General features: G+C 36.2%; 1 protein-coding gene across 1 annotated transcript in view; it reads right to left on the bottom strand.

The window, feature by feature from the left end:
• CARF (calcium responsive transcription factor) overlaps window positions 1–20,349 on the bottom strand; it is a 44,219-nt gene extending 23,870 nt beyond the window's left edge. Inside the window, 5 exon segments of the mRNA XM_057551270.1 lie at window positions 1,211–1,331; window positions 6,672–6,896; window positions 7,371–7,482; window positions 16,580–16,745; window positions 19,043–20,349. Coding sequence (XP_057407253.1) covers window positions 1,211–1,331; window positions 6,672–6,896; window positions 7,371–7,439 — 415 coding nt within the window. The 5' untranslated portion in view covers window positions 7,440–7,482; window positions 16,580–16,745; window positions 19,043–20,349.
• Window positions 20,350–20,514: the final 165 nt, after the last annotated feature.

Below are 20,514 nucleotides of genomic sequence, written 5' to 3'. Positions count from 1 at the left end.
GATATTAACAAATAGGTAAAAAAAGAATAAAATAAAAAGAAATAGGGGGACTTCCCTGGTGGTGCAGTGGTTAAGAATCCGCCTGCCAATGCAGGGGACACAGGTTCGAGCCCTGGTCCAGGAAGATCCCACATGCCGCGGAACAACTAAGCCCATGTGCCACAACTACTGAGCCTGCACTCTAGAGTCTGTGAGCCACAACTACTGAGCACACACGCCACAACTACTGAAGCCCACACACCTAGAGCCCATGCTCTGCAACAAAAGAAGCCACCACAATGAGAAGCCTGCACACCACAACGAAGAGTAGCCCCCGCTCGCTGCAACTAGAGAAAGCCCACGTGCAGCAACGAAGACCCAAGGCAGCCAAAAATTAAAAAAAAATAAATATAGACTTCCCTGGTGGCGCAGAGGTTAAGAATCCACCTGCCAATGCAGGGGACACGGGTTCGAACCCTGGTCCGGGAAGATCCCACATGCCACAGAGCAACTAAGCCCGTGCGCCACAACTACTGAGCCTGTGCTCTAGAGCCCATGAGCCACAACTACTGAGCCCACAAGCCTAGAGCCCATGTTCCGCAACAAGAGAAGCCACCGCAATGAGAAGCCTGCGCACCACAACGAAGAGCAGCCCCCGCTCACCACAACTAGAGAAAGCTCATGCACAGCAACGAAGACCCAATGCAGCCAAAAAATAAATAAATAAGATAAATTAAAATAAATAAATAAATTTATAAAAAAAAACAGGGAGCATGATTCTTTCTGAATCTGAAGGAACAAAGAGGAAAAGAGCAAAGAGGATGAGAATAGTTAAAAAAAAGAAAGTGTCACATGTCTAACAACAACATTGATAAAAACATAAAATAAAAATTTCTCCAGTAGCTATTAGCACTATATTCTTGTTATTGTTGCTGTCATTATTACTGTTATTAAAATTAAGAAGAATTTATTTTATGCTCACTGGTCATTTGAGAGGAAGCAAGAGTCAACCAGCTTCACAGAATTCCAAAATGAAATAGACAGCTAACCTAGACAGGAGTTGAAAAATGAACTTGAAATTTATTTGGGCTAAGAAACTTTTTCTAATCATTCAGTTCACAATCTTACCCAAAGAGATCAATTTTAGCACTGACTTTCATGAGGTGATTTTCTGAATATACGTTTGTTCTTTAAAACGTTGTTAAATCCCCTATATCCCATGATTACTCACCCTGAGGACTATTCACATCCACAAGCTGCCCCTGAGGTACAATCACTTGTGTCGTTCCTGTCTGGGTAGATGGAATTACTCGCAGCACCTGTCCATTTTCTGATGGGCTGGCAACAATCATCTTGGAAGCATTTTAAAAAAATCAAATGCATAAGTCTACAATGATTCAAAAGAATCATTACTTAAAAAATTATTAGACATGCCTACCTCTACAGCAGATACTATCATTTTCTTCACTTTATAGATGAAAACACTGAGGTACCTAAAAATTTTTTCCCGAAGTCTCACAATTGATAAGTGGTAAAGCTAGGATTCAAAACAGGCAGTTTGATCCTATGTCCTATGATCTTAACCACCTATGGTCTTAATCATTACATGGACGTGAGGTCTCATTACTTAGTAACCTGAACAAGTAAGTCTCTGACTAAACATATTTATTTTTTTCTACTTACTGTAGAAAAAAGTAAATGTATTATCCACACTGTATTATCCACACATTTGACCTATTTGTGTGATAATCACTGGTCTCATATATTAAGTCATTTTCATTTAAAAACAGTAACTTGTTAGATGTCTAATTAAACAGGATTTATTTTTATATCTCTGCATTTTTATATATGTCTTGGTCTATAAGAAATACTACAGAGTGACCCAAAAGTCCGAAAACATAGGGAAATTGTATATTTATTATTTCCTTTGGGGTTTTTGTTGTTTTTTTCAGTTTAACAAATGAACTCTGTGCCTCAAATTTAAAGGAATGTCAACTAAGAAAGCATCTAAAGTTGAAGAAAAACATTTTGAGCCTATCATTTAAAAATATAACTAATATATTATTTAAAATTAAGTTTATCCTATATTTCCAGACTTTCTGGATACCTTATAAATTTTATTACCTAAAAACTACTCTTCTACTAACAGTTTTACTGTTTTACCTGAAATCCCCTGTCCTCAGTTTTCCCTAGGGCAAATAACTCTCCTTAATCATTCCAACCCACTTTCTCAAACTTCCCTTTTGCCATGTAAAACATGAAAACTTTGCTGATGGCCTGATAGAGACGCATCACTTTTAGAGAGGGCCATTTGAAAAACTTTAAATTTGGAAAAAAAAAAAACCTTAAACCTCAACAAAACAGAAAGCTTTAAATATAATCATAAACATTTCCCAGAAATTAAGAGTAGAAATTTTTTCCTTCCCCTAGTATTTGTCAAATTTCTTGAGATAGAAATATCTTGCCACATCTCTTATACCTCTTATTACTTCAGCATGCAAGTCAACTGTAAACTCTGAAGATGATAATTCCTTTTCACTTGTGGAGTTCATACTAAGCGGCAGGACTTTACATGCATTGGGTTGGCCAAAAGGTTCGTTCGGTTTTTTCCGTAAGATGGCTCTAGTAGCACTTAGTTGACTTTAACTTCATTCAAAACAATTTTGTTAGATTTTATGTAAAGCTGTCATATCAGTGTGCATTTAAAAAAGAACTGATCAAAATTGCTGATTTTTTTATAGATGTTTATTAGCATCATACTTTTTTTTTTTTGGTTGCGCAGGGTTCTAGTTGCTGCAGGTGGGCTCCTTAGTTGCAGCACGTGGGCTCCTCAGTTGCAGCCAGTGGGCTCCTTAGTTGCAGAATGTGAACTCTTAGTTGCTTCATGCATGTAGGATCTAGTTCCCTGACCAGGGATGGAACCCAGGCCCCCTGCAATGGGATCTCGGAGTCTTAACTGCTGCGCCACCAGGGAAGTCCCAAAATTGGTGAATTTTTGTGTAGCCATTTTAACACTGAAGGTGGAAGAAAAAAAACAACATTTTCGTCATATTATGCGCTTTATTATTTCAAGAAAGGTAAAAATGCAACTGAAACGCAAAAAAAGATTTGTGCAGTGGCATGGAGAAGGCGCTGTGTCTGACTGAACGTGTCAAAAGTGATTTGTGAAGTTTCATGCTGGAGATTTCCCGCTGGATGATGCTCCACGGCCAGGTAGACCACTTGAAGCTGATAGCGATCAAATCGAGACACTGAGAATAATCAACATCATGCCACGCAGGAGATAGCCGACATACTCATAATACCCAAATCAAGCGCTGAAAATCATTTGCGCCAGCTTGGTTATGTGAATCGCTTTGATGTTTGGGTTCCACATAAGTTAAGCGAAAAAAGCCTTCTTGACTGTATTCCCGCATGCGATTCTCTACTTAAACGTAATGAAAACGTTCCATTTTTAAAACAAATTGTGACAGGTGATGAAAAGTGGATACTGTACAATAATGTGGAACGGAAGAGATTGTGGGGCAAGCGAAATGAACCACCACCAACTACACCAAAGGCCGGTCTTCGTCCAAAGAAGGTGAGGTTGTGTATATGGTGGGATTGGAAGGGAGTCCTCTATTATGAGCTCCTTCTGGAAAACCAAACGATTAATTCCAGCAAGTACTGCTCCCAGTTAGACTAACTGAAAGCAGCACCCGACAAAAAGCAACCGGAATTAGTCAACAGAAAATGCATAATCTTCCATCAGGATAACGCAAGGCCGCATGTTTCTTTGATGACCAGGCAAAAACTGTTACAGCTTGGCTGGGAAGTTCTGATGCATCCACCGTATTCACCAGACATTGCACCTTCGAATTTCCATTTATTTAGATCTTTACAAAATTCTCTTAATGGAAAAAATTTGAATTCCCTGGAAGACTGTAAAAGGCACCTGCAAGAGTTCTTTGCTCAAAAAGATAAAAAGTTTTGGGAAGATGGAATTATGAAGTTGCCTGAAAAATGGCAGAAGGTAGTGGAACAAAAGGGTGAATACATTGTTCAATAAAGTTCTTGGTGAAGATGAAAAATGTGTCTTTTATTTTTACTTAAAAACCAAAGGCACTTTTTGGCCAACCCAATATTACGTTATTTAATCTTCATGACATGTATACGAACTAGATACATTTTATACATGAGGAAATTGCAACACAGTGGTTACAAAACTCATGCAAGGTAAATCAGAGCTATGTAGTCCTGAGGTGAAATTCAAACCCAAGTAGTCTGACTCCTTTTAACAGTACTCTGTACTGTCTCCCAATATCTGACGATGTTACTTAACCTAAAAAAAGACAAAAATAAAACAATACGAAAACCCTACTGGACTTTAAAAGGCAATAGTAATAATACTGTTGTTAATTCTTTACTCCCTGTAAATGAGATTAAATATGTGTGAAAATTTTTCATTCATTCTTAGAAAATAAGAGTGCTGTGGTTATTTTTAAATCCAAATAAAACACATATAATAAAGTTATAATTTATTCAACAATATGAAAAGTTCATAATTAAGACTGATCTGTGGAATATCCCCTTAATTTTGAAACTGTTTCCCAAGCACAGTGGAAAAGAGTCTCCTCCATTTTCTGTTTCCTTAGCTTATTCCACCTGTTACCTAAAAAACTATTTTTAATTCATATAATTTGACAATGGTGATGATAATATTACTTTTTCTATTACCAAAAAAAGTAATTATCTTTCATCTTTGCTATGAAAATAAACATAGTTTTGAAGAGTCACCTGCTGCAATACATTTTCTTTGAGGCCGACCATGAAAATCATCAGAAAATCTTGGCTAATGAGTAGTTTTATATTTACTGGGCTCTTTGTGTACAATATTTCTAGTAAATGAAAAATATCATCCCTGCTTCACTCCAAAACCTCCTCTCATCCATTGCAGATTCACCCACTACAGAATCTTTACTAGTTCCGTGAAAGCTTCTATGTGAAAAAAATCATACTTAAAAAAAAAGTCATTTTTTACAAAAAGCTCCACTTGGTGGAGACTTTGATAATGGGAAGACTACGCATATATGGAGGCTGGGGGTATATGGGAACTCTCTGTATTTTCTTCTTATTTTGCTGTGAACCTAAAACTGCTCTTAAAATTAAAGTCTATTAAAATAAACAATAAAAACAAAAAAGCTCCACTAAGTTTCCCAGAATATCACCACCTTCTGATCTTTGGTTCTTTGGAGAAGATAGCTTCTTACACTCCGTGTTCCTTACATTTATTTTCATGCTCATGCCACATGTTTCCTATTTCAAAACTTCAAGTAACCCTCTGTATCATCTCCTACTGCAAACAATGTAAAATCACCTTTATAATCACTTCAGATACAACGTTTAATACAATTACAAAGAGAATGGGAACTCGAACTTTTTTCAGACACAGACAAATAAGCAACTTTAACATGCTTTTTAGGAGAGGTACCATGTGTAAAATGATAACCTTTCATATATTTAGACTCTTTTATCCTTCCATTAGAACACACACACTTTCTAAATGTTCTGATAGAAACTAGAATAAATGTCAAATAAGAGGGGAAATTACAGAAGTATTTCATTTTGAACATGAAATATTAAAATGTATTGGTTCACATCTAGATTATTTGTTGCATATTAACCTCTGCTAGTGATGCAGTATGATTACAGAAGCATACCCTAACTTTGCATTTTAGTCCTGAAGTAAGCCCAGAAATATGTTGAGCCTGAACATACACACAAAAAAGTTGTCTACAGTTAGCCACCTCTCAACCAATTACTCTCAATGCCAAAATTTAGCTGGATTATAAGGGAGCAAAAGGACATAGATTAACTCTAGAATGCTCTAGACTAGAAACAAAAACAAGAATTTTGGGTTAAATGGTTGCCTACTTAAGTATAATTTATAATTGAAGTTATGATTTTAAAAATAATTTTAATTACTGAATTAAAATTTGTTGTAGAAAATTTGGAAAATACAGGCAAACAAAAGAGATACATTATTCTTCATATTATTACTGATATAAATATATTATTAGTCACAGAGCAATTTAGAACTTTTTCTCATTAATTTTATTTCAATCAAAACCATCTATCACCACATCTATTCAACTGTGAACTTGGTCATAAATATTTCTGGCTAACAGTTTAAAGCAGCACTGTCAACTTTATGCATTGTTATTCACATGACACCTACATATCTACTTACAAAGATCAGTAAGGGTATGTCTAAATTCCATTATTCCACTGGTACTTCCATTGTTTTCTTTTTCTTCAAGAAAGCATACCAGCATGTGGCACACAAATCAGTAACTGAGATGTTGATAGAGCAAACAACGTTGAGTTCAGTCAAATGTATATACAAAAAATAAATGTAAGTTATATGTAAGCTCTGGCACTTTAGCACTAGTGACAGATTATGTTCCATTTCCAACTGATCTCAAAGCACCAGTTTGCCTAGACATAGTAGCTGGGGCATACTGGTTTGAAGTACTCTTTGTAGTCCTGAAAGGAAATCTTTTAAAATCCTTATATAACTTAAAAATGAATGTCATGGAAACAGTATTTTCAAAGCAATGTAAAGCAATAGTGTCAAGAAATAAAGGTCATCTAGTAAGACTAATACATTTTGCTAAATAGCAGAAAACTGGTTATTTTAAAAACATACTCACCATTTGCGCATTAGAATCCCCCAATGACTGAAGCTCATATTGAATAGGTTGCCCATTTTGGTCCACTAGGTGGAATTGCTCTGCAGAAAGAGTCTGTGTCTGAGTCAGGGGCCCTGGTATATTCTGTGATGTGAGTGAATTATCCACTGCAGTAGTAATGGGTAAAACTCTAGGGGAATCATCTTGTCCAAAAGAAGGCTCACTGGAGTCCATACAGCTTAGATGCTTTTGCAAAGAAAAAAAAAATCACTTGAGTGTTTGTAAAATAAGTTACAATTTTTAAAAAATAGAATGTTTTTAATAAAAGATGGAGACATATTCATTTTTCAGTTAATTATTCACTTAACTTTTTGCAAGGGTTATCAATTCACAGACTGATATAGACAGAAGTTCTCAAGTGAAACTGTTGATTTTTATTATATTTTATTTCAAATTGTCCACAGGAATACAATGTGAAATGATGAAATATTTACAATTCAATATGCAGATTTTTCTTTATATATAAACTTTCATGAATACATTAAGTAAAGCTCTATATTATAAAATTAAATATATGATAGAATTATTAAAAATTAAATGTTAAAATTCTTGAATACATTAAATATAACACTATTCCTTAAACATAAAAAATTGTCCAATTGCATGCCGCTTTCCCTTTAAATGGAAAAAAGTTCCTAGTTGAATCCCTACTTCAAATACCTGAGAATCGATTTTTGACTCTTCAGAATCATTATGGTTGACTCTTAATGAATCAACAGACTGTTCCATGCTGGTATCATATTCAATTCCATTTTCTTCTATTATTTAATACCTGAAAGAGTTTAAATATCTGATCAACTAAAGCACTTAACATTTTAATAGAATGTTTGTCTTAAATAAATTTTTCATCTCCCCTACTGTGTTACCCTATACAATTTAGGTTAAATCATTTACACCCTATAAGATCAATAAAATAAACATTCTTGTTAAATAATTTGCAAAGGCACCAGAATAAATTGAAGGCAGAGCAAAAATTAGTGTTATGTAGTTTCCTCACCCTATCCTTAATTGCACTCAGGTACTGGTTTATTAAGATTGCTGCTATGTGACAGGTACTGTTGTTACACCCTTTCAAATTCTTCTAAAATTCTCATTTTACAAAGATGTAATCTAAATAAAAGCTTTTAACTTTATGAGGTGTGCCCTATCATAGCATTAGATAATTTTAAAAGAGATCTCTTGGTACAGGTGGAGATTATATACACACAACTCTTACCATAACATACAATTATACCACTTAATATTAGCATGACAAGCTTTGAAAATGAAGAAATATGTATTCCAAAAAGGTTGAGCCGGGCTTCCCTGGTGGCGCAGTGGTTGAGAGTCTGCCTGCCAATGCAGGGGACATGGGTTCGAGCCCTGGTCTGGGAAGATCCCACAGGCCGCAGAGCAACTAGGCCTGTGAGCCACAACTGCTGAGCCTGCGCGTTTGGAGCTTATGCTCCGCAACAAGAGAGGCCGCGACAGTGAGAGGACCGCGCGCCATGATGAAGAGTGGCCCCCGCTTGCCACAACTAGAGAAAGCCCTCGCACAGAAACGAAGACCCAACACAGCCAAATAAATAAATAAATAAATAAATAATAATTAAAGGTGCTAATAATTAAAAAAAAAAACTCCTTTAAAAAAAAAATCACTACAAAGCTAAGGTATACAAAAGAATGTGGTACTGACATAAGGATAGACATGTAGATCAACAGAATAGAATTGAGAGTCCAGAAATAAACTCATACATCTCTGAGCAAATAATTTTCAACAAGGGTGTCAAAAGCATTCAATGGGGAATGAATACTCTCTTCAACAAATGGAGCAGGGACAACTGAACAGCCACATACAAAACAATTAAAATGCACCCCTACCTCATAATATACGGTTGACCCTCGAACAACACAGAAGTTAATGGCACCAACTCTCTGCACAGTGGAAAATTCACGTACAACTTTACAGTTGGCCCTCCATATCTGTAGTTCTGCATCTGTGAATTTAACCAACTGTGGATTGTACAGTACTATACTATGTATTTACTGAAAAAAGTCCAAGTATAAACGGACCCACACAGCTCAAACCCATGTTGTTTAAGGGTCAACTGCATACCAAAAATGAACAAAAAAGTTATCAGAGACCTAAAAAGAGCTAAAACCATACAATTTTTAGAGGAAAACATAAGAGTAAATCTTCATGACCTTGGATTTAGATATGACACCAGAAGGATAAATGTCAAAAAAAAAAAACAGATAAATTGGACATTAGCAAGATAAAAGCTTTTTGCACAAAGGATACCATGACATGAGTGAAAAGACAGGCCACAGATGGGAGAAAATATTTGCAAATCAAATATCTGATAAGGGTCTAGAATACACAAACATCTCTTATAACCCAACAGAAAAAAGACAACCCCAGGGACTTCCCTGGTGGCACAGTGGTTAAGAATCTGCCTGCCAACACAGGGGACAGGGGTTTGATCCCTGGTCCGGGAAGATCCCACATGCCACAGAGCAACTAAGCCCGTGCACCACAACTACTGAGCCTGCGCTCTAGAGCCCGCAAGCCATAACTACTGAGCCCACATGGCACAACTACTGAAGCCCACACGCCTAGAGCCTGTGTTCCGCAAGAGGCCACCACAATGAGAAGACCATACACGCTGCAAGTAGAGAAAGCCCGTGCACAGCAATGAAGACCCAACGCAGCCAAAAAATAAATTAATTAATTTAATTAAATTAAAGATAACCCAAACACACCTACTAAAAAATGGGCAAAGGGGTTGAATACACATTTCTCCAAAGAAAACACACAAATGGTCAACAATCATATTAAAGATGCTCAAGTTCATTAGTCATTAGGAAAATGCAAATCAAACCAACAATGAGATACTAGTTCATATCCACTGTAAAGGCTATACTTTACAAAATAAAAAGAAAATAAAGGTTGGTGAGAATGTGGGGAAACTGGAATCCTTGTGCATTGCTGATGGGTAAGTAAAATGGTGCAGGTGCTGTGAAAAACAATTTGGCATTTCCTTAAGAATTTAAACATAGAATTACCAAATGAAAACAATTCCACTGTAGGTATATACTCAGAAGAATTGAGATGTAGAGAACAAATGTATGGATACCAAGGGGGAAGGGGTGGTGGTGGAAGGAACTGGAAGACTGAGATTGACACATATACACTATTGATACTATGTATAAAATAGATAACTAATGAGAACATCCTGTATAGCACAGGGAACTCTACTTAATGCACTGTGGTGACCTGAATGGGAAGGAAGTCCAAAAGGGAGGGGATATACATATATGTATGGCTGATTCATTTTGCTGTACAGTAGAAACTAACACAACATTGTAAAGCAACTATACTCCAATAAAAATTAATTTACAAAAATAAAGTTTAAAAAAACAGATAAAAAGAATTGAAAACAGGTGTTCAAACATAAACTTGTATACAAATGTTCATAGAAACACTACTCATAATAGCCAAAACTGGAACAACCATAATGTTCATCATGTTCATCAGCTGATGAATAGATAAATAAAATGTGGTATATCCATATAATGGAATAGTATTTAGCCATAAAAAGGACTGAAGTACTGATATATACCTCAAAAAAGTTATGCTAAGTGACAGAAGCTGGACACAAATGGTCACATATTGTATGGTTCCATTTATAAAACATATCCAAAATGGGTAAAATACAGACAGAAAGTAGACCGGTGGATGCCAAGGCTTGGGGGAGGGGAGAACAGGGAGTTACTGCCAATTGGGTACAAGGTTTTATTTTGGGGTGATAAACGTTTTTTGGAACTTGATAGGGGAATTAAGATTTTGCAAGCCACATGGCACAGCCAAAAAAAAAAGGAAAAAAAGATATGCAGCTAGCAAATAAGCAATGAAAATATGCTAAACAGCATTAGTCATTAGGGAAATGAAAATTAAAACCACAATTATATACATCTATATACCTATTAGAATATTTACAATTTAGAAGATTGATTATATCAAATGTTTATGAAGATATGGAGCAACTGGAACTCTCATGTATTACTGGTGGTAACATAAACAGTATATTCTCTTTTGAGAATCACTTTGGCAGTTTTCTAAAAAGTTAAACGTGAACCTAATTATGATCCAGCCATTCCTATTTATGTATTTACACAAGAGAAATTAAAGCATATGTGCCGGACTTCCCTGGTGGCACAGTGGTTAAGAATCCGCCTGCCAATGCAGGGGACACAGATTCGAGCCCTGGTCCAGGAAGATTCCACATGCTGCAGAGCAACTAAGTCCATGCACCACAACTACTGAGCCTGTGCTCTAGAGCCTGCAAGCCACAACTACCAAAGCCCGCACACCTAGAGCCTGTGCTCCACAGCAAGAGAAGCCACCGCAATGAGAAGCCCGCACACTGCAATGAAGAGTAGCCCCCACTCGATGCAACTAGAGAAAAGCCCACATGCAGCAACGAAGACCCAATGCAGCCAAAAATAAATAAATATTTTTAAAATCCTATTTAAAAATAAATAAATAAATAAAGCATATGTGCCCATATATCCCATAGAGGATAGTCTTTTTTTTTTTATAACATCTTTATTGGAGTATAATTGCTTTACATTGTTCTGTTAGTTGCTGCTGTATAACAAAGTGCATCAGCTATACATATACATATATCCCCATATCCCTTCCCTCTTGCATCTCCCTCCCACCCTCCTTCTCTCACCCCTCTAGGAGGTCACAAAGCATGAGCTGATCTCCTTGCTACGCGCGGCTGCTTCCCACTAGCCATCTATTTTACATTTGGTAGTGTATATATGTCAATGCCACTCTCTCACTTCATGTCAGTTTACCCTTCCCCCTCCCCGTGTCTTCAAGTCCATTCTCTACGTCTGCGTCTTTATTCCTGTCCTGCCCCTAGGTTCTTCAGAACCTTTTTATTATTTTTTTTAGATTCCATATATATGTGTTAGCATACGGTATTTGTTTTTCTCTTTCTGACTTACTTCACTCTGTATGACAGACTCTAGGTCCATCCACCTCACCACAGAGGATAGTCTCTTTAACAAATGGTGCTGAATAAAGGGACAGCCACATGCCCACCCCCCCCAAAAAAACCAAAAAAACAGTGAACCTAGATACAGACCTTACGTTCTTCAAAAAAATTAACTCAAAATGGATCACAGACATAAATGTAAGATGCAGAACTATAAAACTCCTAGAAGACAACGTAGGAGAAAACCTAGATGACCATGAGTATAGTAATGATGTTTTAAGTATAATATACCAAAGGCATAATCCATGAAAGAGATTATTGACATGCAAGACTTCATTAAAATTAAAAAACTTCTGCTCTGCAAAAGACAGTATCAAAAGAATGGGAAGAAAAGCCACAAACTCGGAGAAAATATTTGCAAAACATGTATCTGATGAAGGATTTGTATCCAAAATATGCAAAGAACTCTTAAAACTCAACAATAAGAAAAAAACCTAATTTAAAAAGTGGTCAAAAGACCTGAAGATACACTGCAGCAAAGAAGATATACAGATGGCAATTACACATATGAAAAGATGCTCAACATTATATGTCATAAGGGAACTGCAAATTAAATCATCACTGAGATATCATAACACACCTATTAGAATGGATAATATAAAAAAAAAACCCTCTGTTAGATGTTGCTAAATATGTGGAACAACAGGAACTCTCATTGATTGATGCTTGGGATACAAAACCGTACATACAGCCACTCTGGAAGACAGTTTGACAGTCTCTTACAAAGTTAACCATAGGCATACCATACAATCCAGCAATTGTACTACTACGTAATTACCCAAATGAGCTGCAAATTTATGTTCCATAAAAACCTGCATGGATAGTTATAGCAGCTTTATTCGTGACTGCCAAAACTTGAAAGCAACCAAGACGTCCTTCAATGAGTGAATGGGTAAAACAACTGTGGTATATCCATACAATGAATTATTATTCAGTGATTAAAAAGAAATAGGCTTGGGAATTCCCTGGCAGTCCAGTGTTTAGGACTCAGTGCTTTCACTGCTGTGGGCCTGGGTTTGAACCCTGGTCAGGGAACTAAGATCCCACAAGCCGTGAGGGGCAGCCAAAAACAAAAAAAAAAGAAACAGGCTATGAAGGCACAAAAAGACAAGAAAAAACCTTAAATGCATACTGACAAGTAAAAGAAGCTACACACTGTATGATTCCAAATATATGACATTCTTGAAAAGGCAAAACTATAGACACAATATCAAGATCAGTAGTTGCCAGAGGTTGGGGATGCGGTAATTCATATAGGTAAAGCACAAGAGATTTTTATGGTGATGAGATAATACTTTATGATACTGTTATGATGAATACATGACATTAATCCATAAACCTGTACAACACAAAGAGTGAACCTTAGTGTAAACTATGGACTTCTGTTCATAATAATGTATCAGTATTGGTTCATTAACTTTTAGAAAATGGTCCACACTAATACAAAATGTTAATAGTAGAGAAAACTGCATGCTAGGATGGAGGGGAGAGAAGGTAGGGGAAGGAATATGGAAGAAAGGAAGGAAGAAATCTTTATATTGCCTGCTCAATTTTTCTATAAATCTAAAACTTTCAGAAAAAAAGTCTTTTAGTTAAAAAAAAAAAGAGCAGAGTGTCTGTAAACTGAAGCCAATAACAAATCATAGTATATGAACTCCGAAATTATCTTGAAATTTTAGGTTAAGTGACCATACTCTGAACAATGTTGGAGTTAGGGTGGACAAGAAATATATTTTCATTAACTTTTAAAACAAAAACTGAGAGGGTTTTGGGCTTCCCTGGTGGCGCAGTGGTTGAGAGTCTGCCTGCCAATGCAGGGGACATGGGTTCGAGCCCTGGTCTGGGAAGATCCCACATGCTGCGGAGCAATTGGGCCCGTGAGCCACAACTACTGAGCCTGCGCGTCTGGAGCCTGTGCTCCGCAACAAGAGAGGCCACGATAGTGAGAGGCCCCTGCTTGCCGCAACTGGGGAGGGCCCTCACACAGAAACGAAGACCCAACACAGCCAAAAATAAATAAATTAATTTTTTAAAAAATTATTAAAAAAAAAACTGAGAGGGTTTTGTCAGTAAACATGTATAAAACAGCTGAAGACAGTGTTCTGTAGTCATATGGTCTGGGTTTGAATTTCAGCTTCATACTTGTCAAATTAGTTAACTACTCTGAGCTTTAGTTTTTCTCATGTGCAAATTGGCAATTATACTACATCTCCCTCAGAGGGTCGTTATATTAAACAAAATAATGTGTGCAAAGAGCTTGGTGCAGTTCCTAGTACAGGGTCACTACTCAATAAATTATTTCTGCTACCTATAATTATGCAAACTAAGATAAAAAATTCACCTATCTATAAATAAAGTACTTGGTTCCTAAGGACAAAAATCTGTTAAATATCAGTCATCTCATTGATGTAATAAAAACTTACCTGGGCTTAGTATAAAGCTTCTAAATATACTTTTCTATACTGTCTTTGAAAAATTGCAAAAAATTTTACTTTCAGATGACTAACAAGTTCTATTTCAATATTATTGTTTAGTTTAAAAATTCACACATCTGATGAATGTAGTAGAAAAAGAACATAGGGTCAGTCTAGATTTGATGAAAAAAACCAATATGTTAACTTCCCTGAGCTTCAATTCCTAGTTTTTTAAAGATCCCATTCAGTTCTTAGATTTTATGTTTCTAATAGCTGATTATCTTGATGACTTTTCAAATTCATTTAACTATCGTTTATTGACTGACCTCTAATGTACACCGAGTATAAAAATAAAAGAACTCTATTCAAGGAGAAAACTTTTACAGAGTTAGATCCAATTGAAAATAAAGTCCTACTGAGGGACTTATTAAAACTGAAATAATTGCTGTCAAGAATGCAACTTAATTTTTTAAAGCGTATTAAATACACTGAAATATTCACTGTCTAAACATGATGACATTAAGATTAGAAATATTTTTGAGACTTTATTTTGATTTTTAAATATAAGCACTATTATGATAGAATACACGAAGATTATGAATTTAATTATCATAGCTACAAAATAATTTAATGTTATTTAACGCTTATTACACTTAATAATTATTAGCCAGAATTATTAACAATCACTCTGCTATTCTGTGATATAGGACCCATTAACAACATTTTACAGAAAAGGAAACTGAGGCTCACCGGTAAAGGTTATAAGGTTTTCATTTATTGAGCACTTACCATAGTAAAGCACTAGGCTCAGTGTTTTATACATGTCATTTTATTTAATCCTTTCAACAACCCTGTGATTCAGTTACTTGCTCCAATTTACACATAAGGAAATAAGATTTAGGCAGTTAAGTAACGCCAAAGATTACAAATATACTAGGTGGCTGAGCAAGAACTCAAACCTACATGCATTGATCCCAAAGCCCATTCTTTATTATTACAATGGGAACTCTTTCAAGGTAACAGACAAACCTCCCTCCTTCATTAGTCATGGCTTTAATTTTTTTTTTTTTTTTGGATAGGTTAACAAATTAAAGATGCGAAAAGAAATTCTTTGTTCATTTTTGTTCTCAACTTTTCCCAGTTGAAATTTAATTATAGGCAGTCCCTAACACACAAAAGCCCTCCTGCAAGCAATCTAAAGATCTCTGACCCCACGAAAAAACTAGCATTCTAACTATGCAGGAATTACAGCCCCTGAGAAAATATTCTGTAAACAGATCCAAAAGTGGATCTTGGGACAGAGAGGTAAAAAGTAAAAATAGCTTAGGGGAAAAAAATTCTAAAAACTTACTCTCAGTTTCCTGGTAGGTGCCCTGATTCCATTACAAATTATCCCTACTGATCTAAATTTTTTTTCATTTTATTTACTTTCTCTTACCCTATCTGAAATTTCATCGGTGAAATTTTCATTGGAGTTAATAAGCATTTTTTCTTAAAGAGAAAATACTCTGGAGAGATTATCAGTCATTATCAAATTTGTGTAAATTTATATAAATATAGCTTTCTTCCGTTAAGATGAGTTAAAAACAGCTACCCCGAAAAGTTTAACTTAGAGGTTAGAACGCAAGTACATCTGAGGCTCAGAGCACCTAAAAGGGATTCTGCAGACCTGAGGTAGATGCTGCAGTGAATAGGGAAGGCAGGATGAATGCCCTGGGGAAGTTCACTAGTGAAGGGGTGGGATAACACAGGAAGCTTGCCAAATATAAACCACTTACTTCAGAACTTTGCCCAGACTGGGAATCTGCAAATGGAAGAAAGAGAACTTCTTTCCTACTATCTTCTGGAAATTCAAAACTCAAAATTTTCCTTTCAGTATGCAGTACCTCTATACTATGTGTTAAACAAGGTTTTTGTGTTTATTATATGGAAAAGTGGGTTTCAATATCTGTTGACCTAACTCATTGTTGAATTGGAGATTAAAAGTACATTTTTAAGTTACAGACATCCTTTTCAAAAAATAATTTGAACGAAGTGAAAAGTATTACTCCTTCCTCCCCTAAGTCTTCCATCAATTTGCATTATACTCCTCAATCCTGACAACTGCAGTGACTTAAAATACCCAATTTTCCCACCTAACCTCAATGTCAGCACATGCTATAAATTATTATCCCTAACTTTCAATTAACTATGTCAAAGTAAAGTTCCAAAGAATGTAGATATTAAGATTAAAAAAAAAAAAAGATTAAATAGCTAGGTATAAAATGTTCTTTTTCAACTGGTAACCATAAACGGAACAAAGTACCTATATATAAAGTGTAACTTGACTTTTTCATTAATATGTAATAGACAATAGTTAACTTTTATAGAGCTGTTACTTTCTATCAGTTAAAAATAAAATTATTACCTTCATGAAGGAGCTTGAGATTAAATTCAGGTCTCAAGCATTCTACTATCCCCAAAAATGCCCTCTCTTTTCCACTCAAGTTCTTCCTTTGGGGGGCACTAAATCATGATGGTTGGGGCTTCAGTTATGTGAAAGCTATAATTATGTCTTCACAGCAGCATTTTTTCTGTAATGAGAAGGTATTCAATGTATATTTATTTTCCTACACATAAAGCAAGCTACTAGATTTTGTACTGCAGGTTTTACTATAAAATAGCCATTACCAGCCTGGTATAGTTTACCCAGCAATTGACTCGGTTAAAGTGAAGTAGAGACTAGGACTGTCTTTATGGAAGACTGCATGTGTCCAGGGGTAGGTGACTTACCCTGTGTTGGGGATTTGGACTAAGGCCTAGTTTCAACTCTCACATTCTGTAACTACTACAGAAACAAAAACATCCACAGTAAATTGCATTTTTCTCCACAATGAAAATATTTACTAATTGGACATATTTTGGAGCCATAGAAGCTTGAGAATAAGGGCTTCCCTCCTCATACCCCATTCCCTATAAAATCCTAGAATTAAATTGATAAGCTTATTTCTTAAGTAAGTAGTATTGGGATTGGATAAAGAGAACAGAAATAAAAGAGAAAGTATTAAATATATAACCTAGAGGGTTAATAATAATTGGAGTTCAGAAAACACACTAAGGCCATTAAATTTTGCTGGCAAACTGCTTTCTAGAATGTTTCACATCACATTTTTAAAAGTGGATTTTACCTTATACCAAAAGCAAAGATCAGAAGAATTAGAAGTTCAATGTTTTAATTTATAGCAAAAAAGGGCTTTTATTGTTTACACATATTGAATACATGGCAGAGGGGAAGACACTAGTCAGGCTGTAGTTACTCAAATCTCTGTGGACCATGCTGGGGCTACTGCTGTTTTCTGATTTTGTTCAACAGCAAGTCTATTTGTTCAAAACATTAAAGGTAATTCTCAGCCGTAATTTCTTAAAAATTGTCTTTATATTTGATTTTTTTTTTTTTTTTTTAGTTTTCGCGATAGACTTTTGTGTGGTAAAATTTATCTGTTAAAACCAATAATCTAAGAGTAAATCCCCAAACAGGCTAACTGAAGGATGAAGCCACTTGAAGCTTAGAGTTTCTCTTAATTCTAGGTACTTTGGTTAATGTCTCAAGATTTAAAGGATATTGAAATCTTATATTTAAAATCAGTGTCTGACCTTATTAAATACATTAAAAAATACTGCTCAAAAGTACTTTAGAAAATAAAATTTCCCTCATCTTTGAGGGTAGGTAAACAACACAATGTTCCTTCTATGATGTATACAAAATTGCTATGAATCAGTGGTGTCAAAAATTAAATCAAGACTCCTAATTCACAAATATTTTATAGAGTAATTTATTTCTTAAAAGATGGGTTTTGCAAGTTGTATTGTGTTAGTTAAATCCACACCAAAATGTTAAATGTATGCAAATATATATAAATAATCTACTTCAACGTTTCATTTTTCAGTGAAAAAAATTTAAAGCTAGTGTTCACAATGTCTCTTTTCCTTTATCTAAGGTTTGCCCTCTCTATAAACTTCCCTGTAATCTTGGTTTCTACCCACTTCTTACCCTGTACATACATACCTCTTTTTACCTCTTTGCTCTTTGAGGGATTTACAAATTATTTCATTTAATCCTCACAATGACTCTAAGGTAGAGCTTATTATCTATTTATAGATAAGAAAACCAAAGCTGTCAAGTAACTTGGTTAATATCACAGAACATTAGAGCTCAGATTCAAAACTAAGTAGGAAAAAATCACCAAAACCGATTAGGACTCCAAAGCCCATGCACAGTCTTTATATCATACTACACCATGCCATTACATACAGAAAAGAAAAAAACCTATAATAAAGAGAAACATTTTCCAAGCTGTAGTTCTCCAGATAACAATGTGTCTTCATAAGAAACCTAGTAAGTGAATCATGTAGGAAATCATTAGAACCAAAAGCTTGAGTTAATGTTCTAAGCAAAGTTAAGAAAAACACTCAGAGTAAAAATACTAACTACTCTAGGTATTACATAGACGGAACACGAAATACAACACATAAGCCACAGTTGAAAAAACACCAAAGCCATCACACTAGGTGTTCAGGTATCTTGGAATGCTTAACTAATTTTCCCTTAACTAAAGGTCTCAATCAAATGAAAAGAGTATTTTAGTGAATTCAACATTTCTGCTTTGTAAATTGAAGTTTTATCTTATTAAGCACATATTTAAGTTCTGTATCTTACTGACCACAGAAAATTTTTCCATTCGAATTAGGATCAACCTGTATTGAATATCAGGTACAGTATTTTCTTATTTTGATAAATTTCAAATTAATGATAGTTAAAAATGAATTAATCTACTGATTACACATTTTAAAACATATTTTAACCAATGATATAGTAACAATTAAAAATTACCTGAAGAACCTATTAGAAGTTTTATTTCAGGTTCTAGGAATTTTAATTCAGACAACTTTACTGCTGTAACTCAAAAATTACTTATGATTAAAAGCAAATGATGTTTGAAACTGTCAAATTTTTTTACTTCTACCAAATTTAAAAAATATGGATTAAATAACAAGACTTCAATTAAGAAAGAAAAAAAAAAGTGTTTCAAACTTCAGGTGGTCTAACTTATGCATACAATTCTCACAATTACAATGAATCACATGGTTAAGTGACCATGGCTTCTATTTGCAAGCCCAATCCCTTCCTAGGCCCTCAGCACAGAGGTTTCCTCTTTTTACTCCTCTAACCATTAGGCTAGTCTTTCTTACTTGTTCATGTTGCCATAGCTCCCAGTTAAACTGACATCTAAAGGATAACGATGGTAAAAACTGCTGACATCTACTATGTGGCACTTAATCTCAGTTGACCAAGGTGTGGCACAGAGAGGCTAATAAATAAGCAACTGATGCAGGATTCAAACCCAGGCATTCGGGTTCCACGGCCTGCATTCTAAGAAGGTGAATAAATTGAAAATAGTCTTAGTTTCATTGTCACTGCGCACTATTAACAGATTATTTTTCGCTTACAACTGTTTAAATCCCTTCTCAGTCTATGGCTGACTTAAATATCATATGTCTACTTAATTGTGGTACATCTTGAAGCAACGTAACAAAGGAAAGCTTTAGCTGTCTTCACCTGCACACATACCGCTTTGCCCCAAATTCTGCAATCCAGTTCTGCCTTACTCTAAACTGCCGTCTCTTTAAGAAGTCCCCCTCTTGAAGGATTTCTGGCGAACGCCTTAAAAAGCGACTAGGAGAGCTGAGTAGTATCTCTTCACCCATCCTCCCTCAGAAAAACAACTAAATTCCATTAGAATTATTCTCGGGACCGTTTGAGAATAAGACATAGGCCTTTGGGTAACTTCAAGACGAAAAAATAAGTCAAAAAGCGTTGGGAGAAGGTGTGGGAGGACGCCTTTCCCCTTCTAAAAGGAAGGTATAAAGGGGCTCATAAAGAGAAAAAAGGAACTCTAAAATGCGGGGCGGCGCACAGGACCACACAGCGGGCGCTCCCGCCCAGGGGGTCCTCCTCCTCCTCCGTGGTGGTGCGCCCTTGGGCTCAGCCGCCCTCCTTAAGACACCTAACCTCCACCTTCTCCAGCCTGCCGGCTCGGGGCCCGAGGACCCCGTCCGGGCGGGGGACGGTAGGCCTCGTCAGGAGGGTCCCCGAATACGGCCCGAGGCGGGGCGCGGAAGGCGCCACCAAGGCCCGGCAGCGGCAAGGGGCGGGGGCCGGCCGTTGCTCAGGGACCGGGCGGGTCAGGAGGTGACGGGAGGAGGAGGCAGCAGGAAGAAAGGGGGATGGGGAAGCAGCGTCCGGTCCGTCGGCGCAGACAGCTCTGCCAAACCTCGGACTCCCCCAGTCCCGCCGCCGCCGAG

This window comes from Balaenoptera acutorostrata, chromosome 8 (assembly GCF_949987535.1).
Source record: "Balaenoptera acutorostrata chromosome 8, mBalAcu1.1, whole genome shotgun sequence".
NCBI classification, from domain to species: Eukaryota; Metazoa; Chordata; class Mammalia; order Artiodactyla; family Balaenopteridae; genus Balaenoptera; species Balaenoptera acutorostrata.
This window is presented reverse-complemented; position numbering and strand designations above follow the sequence as displayed.